Raw genomic sequence first — 14462 nt, 5'->3', positions numbered from 1 at the left:
CCCACGTCTTATATTATGAGTCATCATAATATAAGATGATGGTTCATAAGGTATAATCAACATGTATTTTTGAAAAAAATTGTTACACCGAATTATAAATGTTAGGTGCTATTCTTACCTTGCATTCCGCCATTTTTTTCCATAACATTCATATTATATTGTCTAGATCAATACTAATTTATCCTATGTTCGTGTATAATGATGTAAAATCATATCTTTTATAATTAGCAAAATTAAAATCAAATACTCATGAAAGTTATTCTTCGATCATATTGCCTTATGAAAGTACATGTTAAAATCATATTACATTATGAAAGTACACGTTACAGTACGTAAAATCTTATTACAAATATGAGTTGCCATGATACAATATCTAAAATCTTATTAGAGCATGTCTTGTTCTTCACAGTGTCTTGTTCTTCAAAATGTTTTGTTCTTCATAGTGTCTTTTGCCTCCATTTGTTTTCTTTTTTATGTCAAATATTCATTACTTTCTTTTCTTTTAGTCAAACCTTCATGAGTTTGGATTCATCCGTCCAATCAAATACATACACGTAATAAATAAAAACTTAATGCATTATGAAGCGGTAAAATACGATTATTTGAAAATTTATATTTCAATCTTAAAAACCCAAGACATTCTTCCATGGTAAAGAATACAAAATGTTATGACATTATAAACAATCATAACATTATGACACAAAAATAATGCACTATGAAAACCGGGAGATTTCTTGAGAGAGAAAGGAAATTCTAAAAATGAATCTCATAGTCTCGGTTATGAGAGAAATACATGAAATTGATTTACATAAAAATATGATTTTTTTTCAGATGAAGAAGACGATAAAAACTTAGACTCGTTTGTATAGATCCAAGAAGATGACGAGAAGAACCAAACTCATGTAATTCGAAGATACTAGTATTTAGTCATGAAAAATCACTTGATGAAAATGATGAGAAGAACTAATAATCAATCTAAAGATCTTACTTAACAGCGTCTGTGACTTCTAGGTAAGAATGAGAGATGGAGTACGGCCGAAGGAAAAGAAATAATTAGAGCAATCACTATATTTCTATTTGTTAATAGTTTTTATATGACTATATGAGGGTAGTATGGAAATGACAGACTCTCCATTTGGACGATTTACTCGTTAAAAGCTATTTTGAATTTTTCTTCCTAACACTAACTAAAGCTATTTTGAACTCTTATGTGGTTCAATGTGTTGAATTTGAGTTATTAAGGTATAAATAATGTTGTTGGGCTTTAGGTCATAGTTTAGTTGCGCTATAAGCCCGTTCTTTGTAAGAGTTTGAATTCGACAGTTATCGTACTTATCACATCTTTGATGTATCAATGCCATTGTAGTGGCTATCCTTGATCGTAGTCAATTTCCAAAAAAAAAGCCTTAAAATGTTAGTGTAGGTTATAAGCCTGTTAGATGCTTGAAATGTATTTTAGTACCATTTTTATTTCTAATACACGTGTTTCCAACTTACAATAAGTTAAAACACAGATTTTAGCTTATTTTAAGTGATTATTGAAGACTTTATGTGTTTGGTTCGAAAAATGACCGCTTGTTTTAAGCAAGAAAAGTCATTTTTTCCAGAAACTGCAAATTTCGTGACTTTTGCATAATTACTTTTTTAAAACCGAAGTTAAAAAGTAAAATATATTTGCCTCGTTTGTCACCATCAATAAAAATTCACCTCATCACAACCACTTCACTAGCTACATACATCACAACCACACTCCACCACCTCCGCCACCACACCACTCCACCACCATCACCACCACCTCCACCTCCGACATAACTTTATCATCACCACTCCACCACTTATAGCGCAACTCCACTACCATTACAACCATTTCACAACCACTTCACCACCAATCAACCACTCCACCTCCACACTATACAAGTTCGGGTATAATACATGTACCTCTCAAGTTGATCGCATATATAACCCGCCTCATAGAAAACAAGAGGCAAAATTGTCATTTTATAAGTGAAAATGACGATTTTGTCTTATTAGCCACACAGACAGGCGGCCATGTGGGCGGGTCATATAAATTTTTTTTTAATCCCTAACTTCGTATTCAAATAGAAATTTCTTATTTAGGGCTCATTTGTTACGTGGAAAATGCTAAGATGGGAAAGAAAATCAATTTGTCCACATGTGAAACTAAGCTCTTAAGTATTTGGTAGGGTTGTTGGAAAGTTTGGGTGCCTTTACAAAGTAATATACATTGGATTTTTTCGGGTAACTATTCGCTTCATATCTTCCTAAATACAATTGAGATAAAGAAAGCGAGAGAGGACGACACTTGATATTTTCTTCTCTGAAATCGATCAAGAGACGGGAAGAGAGAGGGAAAGGGGGATTGTAGAACAACATACGCTACAGATCCAAGCGAAGACAATTCGGGAACTTCAATTCAGCATTTATGAGTTTTTTATTTTACAGAGTTTAGGGATCCATAATACTTTGGTTTGAACAATTTTGAAATTTTAAGTTGTTTGGGCTTGACAATGACAGTACTATTGGGGGGATACAGATATGATAACTTTAGTTAGGGGTGTGGGGTTTTTGGGTCAAACAAATTGGAAAGTTTATGTTGGTGTTTATGATTATTAATTGTTATTAGTCCTTTAAACTTCACTGATGGATTTCAATTAAGTCCATCAATTTCATGGTCCCTATCTTGTCCATGTGTGGCTTGGTGAAAGATGTCGTTAGTTTGAAGTTGATGGTGGTTTGCCCCATACTTAGAGATTGAGAGAGAAAACGGTTCTATTGAAAGAGGAAATAATACAAAATGAGGTAAGGGGAAGAGGAGAGAATGTGCATGCTTCTAAAGGCACCGAGCCAAAAGGCTGTTAGCATCCAAAAATTTTATTGACTCAGGTCAATAGTCATTGACCCGTGGTCTCTATAAGCACCAGTTTTTAATGTGGGTGACGTTCACCTTCGTTTGCGTCTTCCATCTTCTTCTTTCAAAACAAAAGGAATCCCAATTAATTTTTCTTTCAAAACAAAACCCTATAATAAAGTGCAACATTCCGGCAACGGCAACGGCACCACACCAACAATTACTTCAAATCTTAATCTAGTTTTTAGATATGTTTCAAAGTTTCGAAGACTTGAAAAATTGATTTCAACTACTACAATAAGGCGAGTTTAATTTGAAAGCATCTAAACAAGAAATTTTTTGTTTTCTTCTGACTTTTTAGTTTTGTAACCATAGCTCAACTTTCTCTCTCTACAATCCTCTTATCTCTCTCTCTCTCTAAAAGTAGAGATGACAGCCGAAAACAAAAGAAAAGTTGGTAAAGAAGTTGTGGGGTTTTTTCTTATTAATCAACTTATCTTGTTTGGGTTTTTTGCAGGTTAAATTCTAGTAAGTTTAACATGTGTGGGTTTTCTGATCATCTTCTGAACTTCGGTTGTTTCCAAAAATGGATAGCCAGAAAATTGTGAATTGTTCTTATCAAGATGAAGGAGGTAGTCCCAATAAAATCAATGGAAATTCTGATAGTTTTGTTATTATTGATATATAAACTTTATCATCTTACACCACCACTCAAACTAGTACAGAGAGAGATGCTTCTTCTTCTTCTTCCTTTACAACTACAAATTCAAGAAACAATATGAAGAAGTTGTGGGGTTTTTCTTATCGATTAGTTTTTAACAACGTAAAGAAGTTGGGATTTTTGGTTGGTTAACTGAGAAGGGACCGGTGCCTACATAGTTAGTTGGTGCTAATAGAGAAAGGAGCGGTTGGGCCTGGTGCTAACAGAGATGGATGCTAACAGCCTTTTGGCCTGGTGCCTTTAGAAGCACCCGAACAATAAATGTGGAGTGAGTGCCTTCAACATTCTTGTTATTAGAGTGAACTCAACATAAAAGGCCCACAAGGAGGTTGGTAATTCGGTTAGGACCATCTTCAACCTTCCATATCTGAACTCTATTCCTCTGTATAAGCAAGTCAACTTTTTTCCTACAAGAAGTCATTTGTCATACGTTTCCATTTCCCATTCTTTTGTGGTAAAATAAAGCAACCAATATTTTTTCTCACAAGAAATCAGTTTCCACACTATACGGGTCCAACAAAACAACAAAATACTAATTTTCTCGTACAAATAATTTCCATTGTCTATTTCCCTAAATAACAAAGGGACCAGATACTACAAAAAGTAACTTTGCAGGCTCTTGAAATAGCCGTTGTAACAATGGGACCAGATACTACAAAAAACAACTTTTGTTGAAAATAAGTTTGCGTATCTTGAAAATAACTGTTTGAGAATTAAAAATCTCCACCAATCTTCCAAATGTACCAAACATACGTTTGCGCCAAACAAACAAAAGTGGAACCAAGAAACACACAATACCCGCTTGTAGTTCTTCTGGAATCACAACAACTGCCCCAATCTGAGTCTAAAAACTCAGAGAGATAAGATAAATCCCCTGATGTAATTGTAATCCCAACACCTAGAGTACCCTTTAGATATATAAGAACGTTTTTAGTAGCACAAGGTGAGTTGTTCTGGATTGATGCATAAACTGAGCCAGATAATTGACAACATAGGTAACATCTGGCCTAGTCATAGTAGCATATTGAAGGCGTCCAAACATACTATTATAGAACAGTGGATTCTCAATAGGATCACCATCCAACTTTGGCACTCTATTTCCATGCAAGACAGGAACCAGACTTGGTTTGCAATCTAGAAGCTCAGTTTTGTGAAGTAATTCAACTATGTACTTTGACTGAATGAGTTGTAGAGACGGTGGGTAAGAGAAATGTTGAACTTCTATACCCAAGAAATAGCTGAGAGTACCCAATTACTTCATAGCAAACTCCCTTCCAAGATCAGTAACTAGTCTTGTCATCTATGTATCACTTGACCCAGTGAGAATAATATCATCCACATATAAAAGGAAGATTAAAAGATGATTATCTATAAGATATACAAACATAGATGTATCTGATGAGCTCTTTGTAAAACCCCATTTGAGCAGGTAGGAAACAATCCTTGTAAACTATGCTCTTGGGGTTTGTTTTAAGCAGTAGAGAGATTTGTGTAAGTGACACACCAAATTAGGATTATAAGGATCTTCCAAACGAGGATGATGCTTCATATAGACATCTTCAGTCAAATCACCATTGGGAAAGGCATTAGACACATCTAATTGCTGAATATATCATTGATGAGTAACTCCAATTGTGATAGATATCCTTACTGTCTGAATTTTGACTACAGGGCTAAATGTCTCTTGGTAGTCTATTCATTCTTGCTGGTTATACCCTTGAGCTGCTAGCCTGGCCTTGTATCTTTCTAAAGAGCCATCAGATATATATTTAACCTTAAAGACGCATTTACATCCAAGAACATTCATTGAAGGTAGCCTGTGAGTTAGGGTCCAAGTATGATTCTGAAGAAGAGCCAGATACTCTGATTTCATAGCTTGGAGTCAGTGCTCACATTTGCTAGTTTTTTATATGACTTGGCTCGGGAATATGAGAAGTAGTAGTTATATATGAGGAGGGAATAGAATGTGGAGTGGTAAAGTGAGTCATATGGTATGGAATTCCTTTTGGTTTAGTGATCCCACTTTTGAGTCTAGTCTGCAAAGAGTGTACATTGATGCCATAAGAGGAAGTAGAAGAAGTTTGAGTTGGAGAGGATGGTGTGGCTGGTGGAGTATGAGACAGAATAGGTTCACTGAGTGATGGTGAACCAACATGGGGAGAAGAAGGAGAGTAAGACATCCTGATCATATAATGATTATTCAGTGTGGTAAGAAGGATCTGATAGAAGAAACCTAGATGAAAGAGGTGGTAGTGGTAAAATTTGAGAAAGTGGGGAAGGCTCTTGAGAGGATGAAGTGTTGGATGTAGCATTTTCAGCAAATAAATGAGAAACAAGACTCATCAAAAATCACATGTCTAAAGACATATTCTTTTTGAGATGATAAGTCAAGGTATTTGTAACCTTTATGTGAAGGACTACAGCCAATGAAGACACACTTTGCAGACCTAGGACTCAATTTATCACTTCTGATATCTCCTAAATAGGGATAACAGGCTGACCCAAACACTTTTATCATAGAGTAATTTGAACTTTTGTGGAATAGAACTTCATAGGGTGTTTTATAAGAGAGTACCTTGCTAGGTGTCCTGTTGATAAGAGCAGTATCAAAGGCATGGAACCAGAAACTTTTGGGCATAAAGGCCTGAAACAACAAGGTATTGCTTATTAAAGTGATCTGTCTATTCTTCCTCTCAGTTCTCCCATTTTTCACTGGAGTGTAAGGCCAGAAGCTTATAAATAGAATACCACATTTGTCTAAATGAGACTGAAATTCACCTTGAGCTAATTCAAGTGCTCCATCACTTTGAAAACACTTTATAGAGACTGAAAATAACTTTTCATAATGCCTCTGAAAATATTGAAAACACCTCGCACAATCTGATCTTTGGTGCATAGGATAGATAAAAAAGAACATCCTAAAGTCATCCATGAACAAGATGTAATATCTAAAACCTGTTTTGATAGTGACAGGAGCATGGCCCCAAATATTACAATGAATCAACTCAAGGGGACCATGAGTTATGCTTTCAGATTGTAAGAATGGTAATCTTTGACTTTTACTCAATTGACAAAAAGAGCATACAGAGTGAAAATATCTTGAAGTCAATTTAATCATCTTCTCCTTTACTAAACCTAAAATAATATCCTTTGAAGGATGTCCAAGCCTATTGTGTTAAGTCTTGGTTGATGCACTGACTGAGTATGCTTCTTCATAACTATCTTGGTGGCTATCAATGCTATATATGCTTCTTCAGAACTATCTTGTTGATTATCTTATTACTGTTTCGATTAGTTATTACTTTTACTATATCGATTCTCTATTACTTTATTTTGTCGATTATGTAGTCTCTTGTTGGTTCCTAATAAACAAGATGAACATGAAGAATATACTCACTTGATTGGGTAGAGAAGGAAGGTTATTGGTGTTTGCGGAAGGCTTCTTTCTGGAAAATTTTGTTTACCTTAGGGTTTTGTTGGATAAAAGAAAGTTATCGGAGTTTAGACGTAATTCCAACCATCTCAAACAATGGCTTCTTAGAACGGTTTGTTTTATACGTAAAATCGAGCATCGACACAGTATAAAAGCAATTTAATAGCTTAAATGAGTTGGGATGTGCCCAAAATGATAGTTAGTAATTTCATTTGTCTCTTCGTTCCTCGAAAAATGATACACATAGTTGTGTTCCATTAACAACTTAATCAATTGTTGCATTGGACTTCTTCCTTCTTGATTCAAACTACGTATTCTCTACTTCGTATTGTATATGATTTTCATTGTCGATGTATTATAATTGAATTAGGCACACACTTGTGAAAGAATTTGGCGTGGTTTTGTTCCTATTCAAAAGCTTTTAAACTACATCCTTCTCTTCACAGTTCAACCTATTAACATATGCATGACCAAGAAGGCTTTCTGCTAACTCGTAGTTATGAATTTCTGAAACAACTACAACCTTCAATGTATTGCCTTCACTCGATTCTCATTTGAGATTAAATGGACAATTACACTTTTTTATGCTACTTTTCCTTCTTCTTTTTTTCAGAAGGTGGGTTTATTTTTGGAACCAAATTCTTCTTGGTATGTAATCGATCGTATTGATCACTTCTTTCACAAATTAGTTGTAATTTGGGTTTAGTGGTACCTTTTCTAAGTTGAGATTGGTCTATCAAAACCACAAACTTATGCCTTCTTCCAATTTCCTTAGTCCATTAAACTAACTTGTCTCGAGATCCAAAAACATTAGTAACAAAACGCTGACCAACATCAGTACTAACTCTTTGCCCCTCACTTGAATCTATATTGCCATTTGAGCATTTGGTCTACGAATGTTCTCTTCAGTGCAATGAGAGAATTCTTCATTCATAAGAAAGGAAAATGTACCCTCTACTTTGACGTGTCACACATCCTCCCTACGGTGGGATCCAAAATCCCAAGGGTCTAACGAAAGTGGTGAAACAAATGAACTTCCATTTAAATCAAAGATATGTCAAAATATATGGAATTTTAAGAAATAGGAAACATTGTATCAATCAGAGATGTTGATTCGAGAGAAATGAAAAGGAAATGGTTCGTCTCTACCGACCTCTGACGAATCGACCCGTCTGTAGGCTTTCGGTGGAGTCGACCCATGGCACTGTAAGATCAATCGGACTAGTCCTGTCTGCATAGATTCTAAAAATGAAAATCGGGTACAAAACTTAATGAAAAATCATTAAATGGGTCAAGAAAGTCACACATACCGCTTTGTCGACTAATCCATACTCAAAAATAAGTGGAGAAGTCCCACTACACAGATTCCCTAATCTTTGGAACTTCCTTATTCATCTATGAGTTTTTCTACTTTCAAAATAGTGTAAAGTAACACAATGGAGGATGGTGGAAGCACTGGTCCATGAATATGTAACGATGGTGGTCGGTGCCAGAGGATTTTGGTGATGGTCGGTGAGATGTATAGAGATGAATGGATCTTTGGATGGATCTCTAGGTTTTCATACCATCTTCGAACAAGGCGCCTATAGCTGTCGGAGTCAAGGAAAATTGACTCCGGTCAAAGGGAGCGACGAGCAATAACTAAAGGCGCCTTTAGCCATTCTCTTACAAAATTAGATAGCAAATAGTGCTCCAATACTGAAAACTGAATCACAATTCATAAGATAGGAAGTAGGAAAGTAGTATTGTTTTATATCAGGGTATTCATTACATACTTTGCTTTAGATGAAAGGAAATGAGTATCTTGTCCATTTTTCAAGGACAGATCTTAAAAAAAAAAAATTGAGAGCTAAAAAATAAGTGTAGTGATGAAGTGGGAATGCCAACATTCATGCACTCAAAGTGGTTCCTTTTTTCTTCTAAAAGTTATATAAACATGTGTACTGGTTTTCTTCAACAATTTCCAGCTTTACAGGTCTCAACCAAGGAAGCAACCCCACTCTGGCTCTACATGAAATCATGGTTCCTGAAGTGGGCTGATGAGAGAGAGAGAGAAGAGAAATATGGGTTTGATTTTAATTCATTTGAGAAAAAGGGTTTTCAGAAATTGGACTTTACAGAGGTAAAAATGATTAAACTATCACTATTTCAGATTTCTTAAGAAGCTTTTGATTATCTTATTCTGGGTTTTCTTTTTCAAAATTGTCTTTATTTATTTGTCTAAATTGCTTTTTAAAATGAATGATTGAATTTTTTTTTTTTCAATTGATTTTATAAAAAAATTGAAGAAATGATATTGGGTGTTTGTGAAAATGACCCAAAGGACCATTTGCTTCAAGTTTAGATAAATGATCATGATAGGTAGCTAATATACACTAGGTAGGAAGACTTAACCCTAAATAATTGGTGATTAATTTGAAGAAATGGGCCATACAATGTGGACTTTTATCAACCAAGTTCATGTTAGTTATGTGTCAAATTGTAGATCACATCTGAAATGTAATTCTTGATCAACCCTAATTTGAGATTTCATGAGAGGTTGGTAAGAAATATATACTGATTAACCACCAAAAAAGATGACAAGAAAGAATATATAAAACTGTGTAGATTTTATTTTAAATATCTATATACTTTCTTTCCTTTCTAGATAACATATCTTTGTCTATATTCCAACCAAGTAGATAGAGAAAGGTGGTACCTCACTTTCTCTTTCTCTAACTTACTTTTTCTAGCCTTTTTTGTTAATGGAGACCAACCACTTGGAATCAAGAGCTTTTGGTTAAAGCAAATGGGGTTGATGGTGTAATGCTAGAATCTGAAAACCATGGAATAATTTCATAACTTACTTCTTCTTTTCAGTTAAAGTACATTTCTTCTTTTTAACTGCCTTTGCAGTCCGTAAAACGTGTTCGAGTTATGGTTTTGGCGTTCTCTGCTCAAGAAAATGGAGTAACCTTCACAATTGACAGAGATTAAAGTAGTGTTTTTATGACTTTTTATTGAATGGGTTTGTATCTTTGTATCTCCATTAGAATTTAGAAAACCCACATCTTTTTTCAGTTTCTATTTCTACTTAAAGAGAGTAAATTCTCTAGTTTTCACCGAAAGAAGATTGAGTTATGATCTTAGTTTAATGGGTATTTGTGTAATTTGCATAATGAATAATTTGATTTGGTCATGATTCATATTATCTTAAAGTGTCGAGAGGGGTCTACTTATATTCTTAAAACATGATCCTGGTTTCAGTCACAATTGATGAATTTCATGATTTGTGTGGGTTCAAGTGATGGAATTCCATAATTGGTTTTGGAGAGATTTATCTTCTTTCGTAGTCTTTTCGACAAATTTAAATAAAATTCGGTTTCTTTAGCACTTAACGAAGCTAGTGGATCTGAATTTTGGACTTCAGAATTTTCAACTAAGTTCTGATTTCTGTTCTTACCAGCCTTGATATTCCTGAAAAGGTGAAGAAGCCAATTCTTAAGCCCTGAGTGATGGATGAAGAAGAAGTTCAGTGTTCATGTGTAAATTCTATCTCTGGGTCTGAAATGAACGGCATTGATCATCAACAATCAGAAACACGTGATTTAATGCTTCAAAGTAGTGCCCACTTACTGGGCTTACTTTTATGGAGAATTAAGAGAGGAGAAGCCATGGAGAGGTCTGAGATTGTAACGAAGCTTGAAAAGGCTGAAATTGAAGTTGCAGAGTTGAAGAAAAGAAGAAGTGAAGATGCAAAAGCTAATGAGAAAGTTGTAAGCATCTTTGCTTCACAAGAACAGAACTGGTTAAGTGAAAGAAAACAACTTCGTCGACAAATCGGGTCTCTTTTGAATGAATTACGGGTTTTAGAAACAAAGAAGGAAGAAGGGATTTCTGATCTGAATAAAAAGATTAAGGAGAAGGATCTCTCATTTGAGTCTAGAATGAAGTCCTTTGCAGAAGAGGAGGAGGGAAAGAGAAAGAAACTCGAAGTAATGCTAAAAACGGCCGAGGATCTTGTAAAGGATTTCAGAGAGACTGCAAGTAGAGAAACTAAAGAGCATAACACTCAAATGTTGAAACACAAAACGGCGCTTATTGAGCTTGTATCAAACCAGAGACAGCTTGAAGCTGAGATGGGTAGAGCACTTCGACAACTTGAAGCTTCAAAGGAAGACCTTGACTCAGTCTTGAAACAAAAGGAGGATTCAGTTTGTATGGTTCAAAAATTATCGACGGAGTTGATAAAGATGCACAAGGACACAGAACAGAAAGATAAGATAATATCCGCAATATTAAGGAAATCCAAAATTGACTCAGCAGAGAAAGAAATTTTACTTAAGGAGTTGAAGATCTCCAAGTCTAAAAGAAAACAAGCTGAGCTCGAAACAGAGAGGTGGAGAACACTGTATGGGTCTAGACATGACCGAGACTCTTCAAGGAATCATTTGGCCTACCAAACTGATTCGAGATTGGAAGTTTTTTCATGGGTGAAAGAGGTTCACACTATTGACGCAAGAAATTCGCAACATAGAAGAATTCGATCACATCCAACTAGTAGAGGACACCCAGAAACTGAAGCTGAACGTAGAGCTGAGAGGGAAAGAACTGAATCAAAGAAGACGAATACCGATATTTCCACTTCTGTCGGGTACAACCCGCACTCAATTGGAGAAGATGCAGAACTCGGTATGATTTAGTTTTTTATTTTGTTTTTTCATTTTAAAGTTATTTATCTTGACTTAATAGATATTTAGTTGAGTAATACAAAGGTATTGATATATTGTGGGCGTCTTGTTTCCTCATAGTTATGATTCTTATTAATCTCAAATTTATTACCATGCTTGTTTGTTTTTCTTTCTTAAATTTTCTCTAGACTTAATTGTAGCCCAAGAGAATGTATTCAGTATGGTCTTACGTTTACAAGATATCTCCATATTGTATATAGGATTACATTCTATAAATTACACAATCAGAAGCCGACATTTGAGGCACTTAATGAATTTTTATGTACTAATGGGACACAAGAGGCAATGTCAGAATTATTTAGAAATATTATCATCATTGCTGCTATTATTCCTTTTACAATTGTATTACTTTTTCTTTTCTTCTTCTTTTCCCATTAAATAGAAGTTTAGTAAGAATAATATTAATATTATATTAGATTTAGTATTTTTTTTTTCTTCGGAAACAAGTTAAACTTCATTAGTACTCAAGTTGAGTTCGATACTAAAATATAGGTATGATTTATTGAAAAAAAATTAATTTTCATTTGTTATCGGTCTTTGCATGTATATCTTTTATTAGAGTTAAGAATTTATCTGTTCGAGGTTTTTATTGTGTTTGTGTATGGTTCTGATAATTTTAATCATTTCTCCTTTCTTGCTCTGAAGCGATCACGGCTGATGTTAAGCAACTGGAAGACTGGGTCCAGTCTGAAACAGAGAAGAATATCACCATGATTGAGAAGAGGCATCATTTAGAAACAAACGCATTTGCAGAACAATTAAGACTCAAAGACGAGAAATTACAAGGTTTCAACTGGAGATTACTGAGTATGGAACTAGAATCGAAACGGTTACAAACCCACATTGAAGAGCTTAACCAAAAGCTATCACAAGAGAGAGAAGAAAACATGAAATTAGAAGCTTTGTTAATAGACCGAGAAATGGAGCTGAAATCCTTAAAAGATAAGCTTGACAGTTCACATTTGCAACACTCCAATTCTTCACCAAAAGCTCTAACTCAAGATCAAACGACTTTTTGGTCCAAAGTTAAGATCGTAAGGACGAAACCAAGGGAAAGAGAAGAAGAGCGGATGCCTGGACTGGTTAGGATTCCAGAAGTAGTTGAAACTGAAAAAGTGGAGGAAATCCCATTAGAGAATGAATCGGAACTTGCGATTCTCTCAGTCATCCAGTTACCCGAAAAAGAGATAATCGAAGTAGAAAAAGAAGTTATAATGGACCCTATTCATGTTTCAGAGAAGTGTGCCAGTCCCATAGATGTCAAGGTAATCGATAAGTTAGCGTCGGTGAACCTTTGTCTGATTGAGAAGAAAGATATTCATCCGTGGAAGATGGATCTTCATGCTTTAGGAATATCTTACAAAATCAAGAGACTAAAACAACAATTTCTCATGCTTGAGAAGTTGACAGAAATGCAAGCAAGTAACGACAAAATGACCTTGAAGAGGTTTCTCTTATTAATATTGCCTTTGCTTAATAAACAAGTTAGCAGATATCAGACCCTTGAGGAGAGCACGAATAATCTTTGCAAAAGAATGGTATGTTCTTCCTCCTTTATCTTAATCATGTTGTTTACTACTTATCGTTTATCTTTGTTATTGAAATGAAATTTGGTAAGCTAAGAAGTAACATAATCTACTAACATGGGAAATGGTCAGGATCAGGCGTAGACGTTAGGATATCTGAAGCGGACTTTAAAATTGGTCTCTTCAGGGCATAGTAGAAATAAAAATATAGTAATAGAATACTACCTTGGGGTCTGTAGGTACTTAGCAAAAAGCTTTAGCCCTATAAGATTTGGGAAATGTTGAACACACACACACACACCTTGTTAGTCATACACACATCTAAGCTGTTAAACTCGGACTCGACTAGGCCAAGGGCCGGGTCCGAGTCAAGGCCGAGCTGAACTGAGTCATTCAGCCGAGTCAGGCCAAGTCAAGCGTATGTGCAACAAAAATAATGATTTTCGACCTGGTGAACAGTAAAAATGTGTTTGGGTGTTGTGTGTGTATAACCTTGTGTGAAGAACAAAAACCTGGTGTTTGTTACGTGAAGAAAAACTCCTCACCTATTTATCTTATAGTGTTAGCAAGTTTTTGTGCGAGTTCGCACAAAAAATGAATAGCCAGTAGAAATTGTAACTGATCTGATTTTCATTTTCAGTATGATAGTAATGTAGATTTGAGCAGCAGAAGAGACTCGAGCATAATAAAAACGAAGGAAGAAACAAAAAAACTGCAACATTTTCTTGAAGAAACATTTCAGTTACAAAGGTATATGGTAGCAACAGGACAGAAGCTGATGGAAATACAATCAAGAATTACATCTGAATTGGTTTCTGATACCGATTCTGATTCAGAAAGTTTTAATGGCTTCAATCTGAATAGATTTGCTAATAGTACTAGTACTCTTTTGAAAGATGTACAAAGAGGATTAGAAGTTCGAATTTCTCGAATTATTGGAGATCTTGAAGGTACTATGGCGTTTGAAGGTATTTTTCATCTAAAAAACAAATGAATTCTTCTTCATAGTTAGACTCTTTGAAACGATGTATATGTTAATAGAAAAGATTTCAGTCGGAGAAGATAGTTTTTTTTTCACTTCGAGTTACATTGTAATAATTGCAAGTTCTTTTTTACTTAGATTGTATAGAAGTTTAACACTTTTGGTGAAATCAAATAAATTTCGTTTCTTGTTTTGACTTCA

The 14462-nt window shown here is 34.9% G+C and overlaps 1 protein-coding gene across 2 annotated transcripts; it reads left to right on the top strand.

The window, feature by feature from the left end:
* Positions 1–8720: 8720 nt before the first annotated feature.
* On the top strand, positions 8721–14462 carry LOC147544852 (Ribonuclease P protein subunit P38-like protein). 2 transcript variants are annotated; one of them, XM_086632909.1, is made up of 4 exons: positions 8721–9145; positions 10488–11694; positions 12399–13291; positions 13920–14462. In XM_086632909.1, the coding sequence occupies exons 2-4, from the start codon at positions 10518–10520 to the stop codon at positions 14271–14273; spliced, it is 2424 nt and encodes an 807-aa protein (XP_086489035.1). In that variant the 5' UTR covers positions 8721–9145; positions 10488–10517; the 3' UTR covers positions 14274–14462. The 2 variants fall into 2 exon arrangements, with proteins under 2 accessions (XP_086489035.1, XP_086489034.1); XM_086632908.1 differs by lacking the exon at positions 8721–9145 and having other exon boundaries at positions 9184–11694.

Source organism: Eschscholzia californica, unplaced genomic scaffold (genome assembly GCF_041429995.1).
Source record: "Eschscholzia californica isolate CP2 unplaced genomic scaffold, dmEscCali1.0.p SCAF_4, whole genome shotgun sequence".
Classification (NCBI taxonomy): domain Eukaryota; kingdom Viridiplantae; phylum Streptophyta; class Magnoliopsida; order Ranunculales; family Papaveraceae; genus Eschscholzia; species Eschscholzia californica.
This window is presented reverse-complemented; position numbering and strand designations above follow the sequence as displayed.